At 40.7% G+C, this 11,133-nt stretch overlaps 1 protein-coding gene across 1 annotated transcript; it reads left to right on the top strand.

The window, feature by feature from the left end:
• Positions 630–6,346, top strand: LOC109231918 (protein transport protein SEC23). The gene is made up of 2 exons (XM_019397504.1): positions 630–1,525; positions 4,531–6,346. The coding sequence occupies exons 1-2, from the start codon at positions 857–859 to the stop codon at positions 6,184–6,186; spliced, it is 2,325 nt and encodes a 774-aa protein (XP_019253049.1). The 5' UTR covers positions 630–856; the 3' UTR covers positions 6,187–6,346.

Below are 11,133 nucleotides of genomic sequence, written 5' to 3' on the forward strand. Positions count from 1 at the left end.
TCGGGATCAAGTGAAAAACAGTAAGAGTAACAATAATAACACGAACAATATGAACAGTAAGAACGGCCAGGAATTAAGAGTAAGTAAAAGAGCAGAGTGCTTGTATTTCTCAGTAGTAGCGTAAGGGATAATTCGTGTACGATGATAATGATGATGATATGCTCCAAACAAATGAACATGATTCCTCTTTATATAGTAGAGGAATCCTAAATAAGGTATGACTCTAATTTCAGAAGTAAAATACATGATTGATATCATTAACCGTTAATGGTTCTATCGGTCCCGAGATTCTCGCCGAGATCAGTGGTCGATCGTGGATATCTCGCGATCCTGTTAGTGTGGTCTCGATTTAGCCTGATCTTGATCCCTTAGTCTTCATATTCTCTGAGCCCGAACTTGCTTCGATATCGACTCACTCTCGATACATACCCTCGAACCCGTAGAATCGGGTATCCTCGATTTTTACCATATACAATACTTGGACTGATAGGTGATGATGAAATTAATCGAGATACGTATAAATTAATTTGAATATTGTCTTTATGAAAACTTATATATTCGATAATACTTTTAAAGGATCCGACTAACGTACACAAAAACAAAAACTACCTAAAATCTAGTCCTAAAAACATCTGTCACATGACTTTATCACGTGTTCACACACTTTCACTATCAGAAGAATCTTTCTTTTTCCGTTAAATTCATTTCTTCACTCGGCGGCCTACCTCTTCTCTTTCTCCGTTGGCCGTCCGACGGAATCTCTCTTTAAAAACCCTAAATTATGTAAATTAATTACCCCAAAATTTCCTTTTTTCCTTTCAGATTTTATTAAATCTCTAAATTATTTCATTTCCCCATGGATTTCGTGGAACTGGAGGCAATTGAAGGTCTCCGGTGGTCATGGAATTCATGGCCAATTTCAAAATCCGAATCTTCAGCCCTAATTATCCCTTTATCAATTATGTCCAATCCGTTAATGCAATTTAACGAGCTCCCTATACTTAATTACGATCCTGTTATTTGCTCTCAATGCGGTGCCGTGTTAAACCCTTACGCCCGTGTCGATTACGTGTCGCGAATCTGGAATTGCCCGTTTTGTTACCGGAAAAACCCGTTTCCGAGATCGTACCTCGGAATTAACGAAAATAATGTGCCAGCTGAGCTTTTCCCGACTTATAGTACTGTTGAATATCATTTGGGTAAAAAGGGTTTGATCCAAAACCCGAATTCCAGCTCTAATTTTGGAAATGTGTCGATGTTATCAAAAATGCCTTCATTTTCGAGCTTGGATTGGGCGGGTTATGTGCTTGGCCCGGCATTTGTGTTTGTGGTTGATGCCTGTACTAGTGACGAGGAGCTTAGGGTGGTAAAAAATGAGCTACTTCATGTGATTGCTCAATTGCCTGAAACTGCATTGGTTGGGTTGGTGGTGTTTGATTCAATGGTTAGAGTTCATGATCTCGGGTTTGGAGAGTGCTGTAGGGTTGTGATGTTCCACGGTGAGCGTGAGCTTTCGTCTGAGCAGGTAAAATGTGGATTTTAGTTATATACACTGACTATGTAAAGACGGTAATTGGTTATAACAAGCTCATACTTTGTTTATTAGGTTATTATACATGCTTGAAAGAAAGAGTTACCTACTATGGTAGGTTAATCTTACTTGATGGTTTAAAAAATCTTTACATTGTCACTGCATAGAACTTAAATCCTGAATGTGAAATATCATCCAAGTCTTTGCTAATGGGGTTATCCAGTTCAATTTACTATCTAGTTCAATTCACTAATATATCCAATTTATCGATAGTGAGCTACTTTTGAAACGCATAAATTCTGATGAAATATAGCATATCACGTATTATAGCAAAAATGACACAATTTAAAATGTGTAAGCTTCCCAAATGTTTTATGCATCAGAAAGCAACATGAGAATTTTTTGTATTAGTGCTGTTATGCATGTTGCGTGCTTGCCTTTGAGTTGTAGCTGTCTGATTGAACCTTGATGAAGTAGGGGACACGCTGATAATTTCTTTCAATGAGAAATGGGAAATATACAAGGAATGAGCCTTTGTGATTCTCGGAATTTGTGAAAGAGAATAAAAAAGAGGAACCTTTGGGTATGGTGGGGATGTGCACTCTACTTTTAAGGAGGATAAGAATACTACGCATTAGGTTTTTTAATCTGTTTTTTCTGTCAGCAAAGAAGTGTCAAATGAAAGTTGAAGGGTTGCCATTTTGAAGTTCCTGGTTTTGCAGATGAATATATGGTTCACTTTTTATCTGTACAGAACATGATATTTGCCGTTATAACTAGTATCGTCAGCTGGGCCTGTTTTCTCCAATTTGTATAGTGCATTTGATCAACTGATCATAGAATTTATGGTCAAACAATGGTATTCGAATATATGTTATGATGAGAGACACGCAAGAGGTAGTTAGCTTAAGAGGAAGTGCTTTGGTGTCTTAGGTAGCCTTGTAGCCAACAAGGCTATGCATTTAGTAGATTGAGATGTATTTATAGCTTCTCCTTCTACAACTTTATATTGGTGTCATTTTGATTAGGGATCTCATTGGTATAACATATCTATGCCTTAATTCTAGTCTAAAACTTTGTGCTAACTAATGAATATGTACCTAACATAATTAAATATTCTTTTGGGACATTAAAGTGCTGCAGAGCTCCTTATAACAGTTGCAAATTTGGCAGCTTACCCTATACACCATCTTTCATGACATATAACCACCTAAACATTTAAAAGGTAGCAACTAATCCCTTCCGACAGTTCTTAACTAAGGTCAATGTCAACTTTGAGAGAATTATCGGAGATTCCAGTTTCTCCTATACTCTTCTTCTTGTCATGCTCACCATTTTGGAGTACCAAGTCAGCTACTTCATTAGTTTTCCCCTTTATTTTTTCTTATGTTTTTTCTTTTCTCTTCTTTTCTTTAGAATTACTTACTCAATTCTTCATATTTTTCCCTAACCCCAAGGTCTAATTTCACTTCGTGTGCTTCCTCGTTATTTTCTGCTTTCCCCCACTTTATTTATGTTACTTCGACCCTACTTTAATGAGTATATGCTCCTTCAACATCCTCTTTACTATTACCCTACAACTCTTTCTCTTCCTTGGCGCCACCTCATTCTTTTTCATATCTCTTCCAGTCCTCTTTTATTGACAGCCAGCAGGACACCCCACCTGCACAGGCTGGCAAAAACTTATTTTCCAGCAACTTATCCATTTTTTTCTATTTTTCTTATTTTTAAATTTGTAATTTTTTGTTGGTTGGTGGTGGTAGTGGTGGTCGGGATTGTTTCCTTCTTCTTCTTCTTCATTGGGACAAAGAGAATTGGCCAGAGAAGCAATGCCTAACAAGAGTAGGAGTTGAAGAAATAAAGAGAAAGCACAAAAAGATAAAACCCGAATGATGGAAAAAAAGATGGAGAAGCAATGCATTTGAAGCTCTAGACTGATGCTTAGCAATGTTGGTCTGTAGTTGAGTACAAAGACAACAAAACAGGAAAACAGTATTCGTACTGCACCCTTAGACTTAATTCTGCTTAGTGAAAACTAATGCAATGGAACAGTTGCTTCTTGTTTGTAAGTTCAAAGGTTTGCTGCCAAAAATGTTCTTATAAGGGGTTAGTTAGTTTCGAGATGTATTTTCTTCGCTTGGTTGACGGCTAGGGGTGATTATGTCAGCCGAAAACTTGAGGAAGAGGAGGATTACATATGCTAGCTTTTGCTTCATCATGTCCAAACAATTTGGAGATGACATGTATAATCTCTTACTGCATTCCCAGGTAGCATCACGTTTGTGGTGGAGCTTTTAAGATGGTTCGAAATACAATGGGTTATGCCGGGTATGGGTGAAGGATGCACTATTAGAAGTTATGTCGGTAGTATGAATAGAAAGAAATAGGAGAGCCTTTGAAGGGAAAAAGCTTGATTTTGTACACGAGGAATAGCCTCCTGGTAAATAAAGAAAGACGTACGTGCAACCATGAGGTTCCTATTTGTATAGAAGATTGTGTGTCTTTTGAAGAGAAACATATCTACGGTAGATTCTTTACTTTTTGGTATACCTCTCATGCACGTCTTTACCATTATCAATTAAATTATACTTGTAAAAAAAGGGGTTATGTAGTTCAAGGCATTAGATGCCAAAAATTCTTAGTTTAATTGTATGTTGCCTAAGCTCACAATAATTAAAGGGCTTTGGAGCAGTTAGTGTTTGTGGATAACCAATTTTTCTGATCAATATCTGAACCATAAAAAAAGTAATAGCATTAAATTGTCAGCTTCAAGCAGATTAACCAATCAAATTAAAGTAAGGTACCTCTTTGTAACTTGTTCAGTGCCTTCCCCCCCCCCCCCCCCCCAAACACATACACACACACAAAAAATAAACATAAAAAAATTAAAAATAAAATAGAATTAATTGCAAAGAAGATAAGTGCCCGAACCGCAATTTATAGAAATTTGTTGTGCATTAAATTTTAATCATTTTCCATGTGTTTTTCTGTATCATCAGACCAAGCAACTCCTGGGAATTCATCATGTGAAGTACCAAGCAGGAAAGGTGCCTATGGCTCCAAAACAGGGATTCCTGATACCACTATCAGAAGGGGAGTTCAGCATCACATCAGCAATTGAAGATATCCAATCATCAGCACAGGTTATGCAAGGGCATAGACCTTTTCGAGCTACAGGAGTAGCAGTATCAGTTGCTGTCGGACTACTAGAAGGATGCTTGGTCTCTGCAGGTTCACGTATCATGATCTTTACCTCAGGGCCAGCAACAATTGGCCCAGGGATGATCGTAAGCTCTGATCTTGGCAATGCCATTAGAAATCATCGAGACATCGGTAATGGTTATGCTGCTTACTACAAGAAGTCCAGTGAATTCTATAAGCAGATATCAATAAGATTGTCTAATTCATCCATTGCACTTGATCTCTTTGCTTGTTCATTGGATCAAGTTGGAGCAGCTGAGCTTAGAGCTCCAGTTGAAAGCTCAGGGGGGTTCATGATGTTAACAGAGTCATTTGACTCGGACCAGTTCAGAAAGTGTTTACGTCACATATTTAGCCATGACGAGGCTGGTAATTTGAAAATGTGCCTTGATGCAACTGTAGAGATAGTAACAACAAAGGATGTTAAAATTTGTGGGGCTCTTGGTCCATGTGTTTCTCTGCAGAAGAAGAATGGTTCAGTCAGTGACAAGGAAATTGGCGAGGGAGGTACCTATACATGGAAATTGGGGGCACTTACTAACAAAACGTGCATTGCCTTCTTTTTTGAAGTAGGGGATGAACAGAAAGCCCAGCCTAGCTCTGCATTTTTCATACAGTTCATAACACACTATAGATATGGAAACACGGGAATTCGAAAGAGGGTGACCACTGCTGCAAGAAGGTGGGTTGGGAACCACTCTCCGGAAATTGCTGCTGGCTTTGATCAAGAAGCAGCAGCTTCAGTGATGGCTAGGCTTGCCATTCATAGAGCAGAGAGCAATTTTTCTCAAGATGTTGTGCGGTGGCTAGATAAATGTTTGATACGTTTTGCTTCAAAGTTTGGGGATTATATCCAGGAAGACCCCTCATCATTCCGTCTCGCGACTAATTTATCCCTTTTCCCACAGTTCATGTATTATTTAAGGAGGTCTCAGTTTATTGATGTCTTCAACAGCACTCCAGACGAGGCTGCTTTTTTCCGGCTGTTGTTGAACCGTGAGGGGGTAGTTGGCTCACTTATTATGGTCCAGCCAACCCTTTTCCAGTACTCATTCGAGGGTCCCCCTATCCCCGTTCTTTTGGACATCTGCTCCGTCTCTCCAGATGTTATCTTGCTCTTTGACTCCTACTTTTATGTGGTTATTCATTATGGCTCTAAGATTGTACAATGGCGTAAACTTGGCTATGACAAGGATCCAAGCCACGACAGTTTCCGCAAACTGTTAGAAGCTCCAGAGATTGATGCAGAGCAACTGGTATCGGAAAGGATTCCTGTGCCAAAGCTTATAAAGTGTGATCAGCATAGTAGTCAGGCTAGGTTTCTCCTTGCCAAGTTGAATCCATCGGTTACACACAACTCAACATACACAGAAGGCAAAGAGCTTATATTTACGGACGAACTGAGTCTACAAGTTTTTATTGAGCACTTGCAAACTTTAGCAGTGCAGGGTTGATTTTGAGTGTTGTATAGAGAGAGTTAGTTGTTTAAGTAGTTATACAGAAGCGTTGTTGTACATTAGAAGTTAGAACCAATGTAAAATGTATCTTCGGCATTTTGATGTTTTTTTCTTTTGGTGAAAAGAAAAGTAGCATTTCCCGCTGCCTTGGGTACGAGAAGTTCTAATATCATTTATGGTTTTTCTCATAAAACATGGAAGGGGACCTAAAATTTTCTTGGCCACACAAATATTTGGGACAGAGGGAGTAATAGAAGACGGGAAGAGGGAGAGATCCTTGTCGAGTTGAACATCGCCTTAAATTGGAATGGAGAGAGTAGTATATTTATACTGTGGAAAAGTTTTATTATGTTGTATATCAACTCCAAATAATCCACTTTTTACGCGGTGTGCACTCAGATTAGTTAGAACCTTAATGCAGGTAGCGAACACTAGGTGAGAAATCGGAAAAAGCTTCAAAATAATTGACATTTAAGTTTAGTAGTTGAGACCTAGACTTCATTTATGTTGACTTGTATAGTTGTATGGTACCAAATGGTTTCGAGTATTTTCAGTAATATGTTGATTTTCAGTTTTTGGCCTTTCCAATGAAGAAAATTAGGTGCATATAGCCAATGGTAGTGTCCGAGTGGAGTTAGCTGTATATTGCAGATCAGGAATCAGAAGATGGCTGCGTATCTTTATAGTTATATTTCCTGTTTTTTATTCTCTATTTATATGATAGTAGTGTCTGGCCATCTGGCATGCACTTTAACTATTTCATTGGCGAAAGCAAAATTTTTACTAAAGGGATTCATAATATTACAAAATAAACACACAAAGAAGCTAAGAGGATTCGACATCTAATATGTATAAATAAAAATATAGGGACCTTGACGGGTAAGTCTATAGAGCTGGCGAAAATTCTCCAGAAGAGGAGGGTCAATATAGCGTGTGTGCAGGAGACTAGGTGGGTAGGATCGAAGGCGAGGAATGTAGACGGGTATAATTGTGGCTCTCCGGAGTTGTGAAGGGCAAGAACGGAGTATGCATTTTGGTGGATAGGGAGCTTAGAGAGTCGGTGGTCGAGGTTAGACGGGTGAATGACAGATTGATGGCGATTAAGGTAGTAGTTGGAGGGAGCACTCTGAATATCATTAGCGCTTACGCGCCGCAAACGGGCTTGGACGAGGAGGTCAAAAGGCGCTTCTGGGAGGCGCTAGATGAGGTGGTACGGGGCATTCCGCTTACGGAGAAGCTATTCATAGGAGGGCATTCCAGTGGTCATATTGGGTCGTCTGCCGATGACTATGGTGAGCTGCACGGTGGCTTCGGCTTTGGCCATAGGAACGGGGGTGGTACCTCACTGTTGGATTTCGCTAGAGCTTTTGAGTTGATGATCATGAACTCTATGTTTCCGAAGAGGGAGGAACATTTGGTTACATTCCGGAGTATGGTGGCTAAGACTCAGATTGACCATCTCCTCCTCAAGAGGTGTGATAGGGGGTTGTGTGAGGATTGCAAGGTGATCCCGAGTGAGAACCTCGCAACTCAAGATAGGCTCCTGGTGATGGACGTCGGTATCTCGATGAAGAAGAAGAAGAGGTTTGTACGGGGTCGGTCGAGGATCAGGTGTGGAGCTTTGCCTAAGGATAATGCGCGGGAGTTAGAGGGGCGACTGATGTCTATGGGTGCCTGGAAGAGTGGTGGGGACGCTAGCGCTATGTGGACGGCGATGGCGAACTGTATAAGGGAGGTAGCAAGAGAGGCAGTGGGAGTTTCGAAAGGTTACTCTGGCGGGCACCGAGGCGACTGATGGTGGAATGACGTGGTCCAAGGTAAAGTGGAAGCCAAGAAAGCGGCTTACATAAAGTTAGTAGAGAGCACCGACGAGGATCAGAGGAGAGCGAACAGAGAAAGATATAAGGAGGCTAGGAAGGAGGTGAAATTAGCGGTCACAGAGGCTAAGACTGCTGCATTTGGTCGGCTGTATGAGGAACTTGGGGGCAAAGGTGGGGACAAGAAGTTATTTTGGTTGGCCAAAGCGAGAGAGAAGAAGGCTCACGACCTAGATCAAGTGAGGTGCATCAAAGACGAGGACGGTCGAGTATTGATGGAAGAGGCCCAGATTAGGCAAAGATGGCAGTCATACTTTCATAAACTTCTGAATGAAGAGGGGGATGGAAACATCGTGTTAGGGCAATTGGGGAACTCCGAGAGTCACTGCAACTTTAGGTATTGTAGGTGCATCAAGGTTGAGGAGGTCGTGGGTGCGATGGGTAAGATGAGTCGGGGTAAAGCGACCGGACCAGACGAGATTCTAGTAGAGTTTTGGAGATATGCGGATAGAGCAGGCTTGGAGTGGCTGACTGGGTTGTTTAATGTTATCTTCAAGACGAAGAGGATGCCTGATGAGTGGCGGTAGAGTACAATGGTTCCGGTGTACAAGAACAAAGGTGATATCCAGAATTGTAACAACTATAGGGGTATCAAGTTACTAAGTCATACCATGAAAGTTTGGGAGAGGATGGTGGAAGGGAGGATAAGGAGGGCGGTGTCTATATCGGTAAACCAGTTCGGGTTCATGCCGGGTCGTTCTACTACGGAAGCTATCCACCTTATCAAGAGGTTGGTGGAACAATACAGGGATAGGAAGAGGGATTTGCGTATGGTGTTTATTGACCTAGATAAGGCGTATGACAAGGTCCCCAAGGACGTCCTTTGGAGGTGTCTGTAGGTGAAAGGTGTGCCGGTGGCTTACATTAGGGCGATAAAGGATATGTATGATGGAGCTATGACTCGGGTTAGAACTGTGGGAGGTGACTCAGAACCTTTCCCGGTGGTTATGGGGTTACACCAAGGATCTGCGCTCGCCCCGTTCTTATTTGCACTGGCGATGGACGCACTGACATATCATATCCAAGGAGAGGTGCCATGATGTATGTTGCTCGCTGATGATATAGTCCTGATTGATGAGACGTGAGGCGGCGTTAATGGGAGACTGGAGGTATGGAGGCAGGCCCTGGAGTCTAAAGGTTTCAAGTTGAGTAAGACTAAGACGAAATTTATGAAATGTAAGTTCAGCGACGTGATGGGGGAAGAGGATGTGGAAGTCAGGCTTGACTCACAGGTCATCCTCAAGAGAGAAAATTTTTAAGTACTTAGGGTCAATTATCCAGGGAGATGGGGAGATCGACGGAGATGTTACGCACCGTATTGAGGTGGGTAGATGAAATAGAGGTTAGCATCTGGCGTCCTGTGTGACAAGAATGTGCCACCGAAACTCAAAGGTAAGTTCTATAGAGCGGTGGTCAAACCGGCCATGTTGTATGGGGCTGAGTGTTGGTCAGTCATGAATTCACATATCCAGAAGATGAAAGTAGCAGAAATGAGGATGTTGAGATGGATGTGTTGGTACACTAGGATGGATAAGATTAGGAATGAAGATATTCGGGACAGGGTGGGCGTGGCTCCGGTGGATGACAAGATGTGGGAAGCGCGGCTTAGATGGTTTGAACACGTGTAGAGGAGAAGCCTAGATGCCCCGGTTAGGAGGTGTGAGCGGTTGGCTTTGGTAGGTACGAGAAGTGGTAGAGGGCGGCCTAAGAAGTATTGGGGCGAGGTAATCAGACAGGACATGGCGCGACTCCAGATTTCTGAGGACATGGCTCTTGATAGGAAGGTCTGGAGGTCGAGCATTAGGGTTGTATGTTAAAGGGTAGTCGAGCGGTTTTCCTCTTTGTCCCGGTTTCCCTCTTTGTACCAACGAGTATGATAGTGTTTTGTCTAGCACTGCTAGCGATTTATATTGTGCTTCATACTTTTGCATAATATTTGTGTTACTGCTTTTCCATTTATTCGTTGTCTCTCACGTTGCTGATATTATTTTTCAGGTTTTGTTGTCACAGATCGATTGTCTCTGAGCCGAGGGTCTCCTGGAAACAGCCTCTCTACCCTCTCTGGGGTAGGGGTAAGGTTTGCGTACACTATACCCTCCCCAGACCCCACTGGTGGAATTCTATTGGGTTGTGTTGTTGTTGTAAAAATATAATCTTATGTGGGTGAAGGGGTTCGGCTGAACTCCCTTCAGCCCACCTAGTTCCGCCCGGCTTACTATACCTTGCAATAGTATTGATACAAAATCACTTTGTCCACTAAGTGCCTATTTTTCAAATTCTTAGTATGCGCATCTATTAATGTGACACTGAGGTTGAGTGTTAGTTTCAAATCTATGTTGAAATAAGTGATTGTCATTAGCGTTATAACAATGCTTACAAATTGGTTGATGTAAGAGTTCTGTCAAAAGAAGAAAAGAATATATTTGTTGCGGAGAGAATCTCAGGTTAGTGGTTCACGTAAATGCTTATTTAGTCTTAGCATATTCCTTATTCATCTTGATAATATGAAAAAAGATGGATATTGATATTAATTTAATACTAGTCTCTATACGCGTGCGTTCCTTATTTAATACTATTTTTCACGTCTTGGAATTCAAATCGAAAACTAAAAGAAATTCTTCAATTTTGTACACTAATTATTTTGATTTTAATACTTTGAAAATATCTGACTATATACAATTGAACTAACTTTCTTCAATTCTAAGGTATTTGTTCCACGTTTAGCTAGAGGAAAATTTGAAATATTTAGTTTTAGGATTCACTTTTTCTTATTCATTCATAATTCTACTTCTTCCACTATTAAGTCCTTGTTCTATTAATACTCTTCATCCTAACGTGTCTATTTTCAGTTGTGTCCTTCCATTATAAGTTCTTGTCAAAATTAATATAAATAGTTAAGGGTATAAAAGTCGATTAATATTTTAAGGATATTTTAGTCACTCAATATTTAGTACGAAACATTCGTGCTTTTATAATAACATAGATAGATTTTTTCCGTAAGCTTTTATTCCAATAAAAGGATTCCTAACTCAATACTATTATTTTTTATTTTTCATAAAAGATATTC

The sequence above is a fragment of the Nicotiana attenuata genome, chromosome 9 (genome assembly GCF_001879085.1).
Source record: "Nicotiana attenuata strain UT chromosome 9, NIATTr2, whole genome shotgun sequence".
Lineage (NCBI taxonomy): Eukaryota > Viridiplantae > Streptophyta > Magnoliopsida > Solanales > Solanaceae > Nicotiana > Nicotiana attenuata.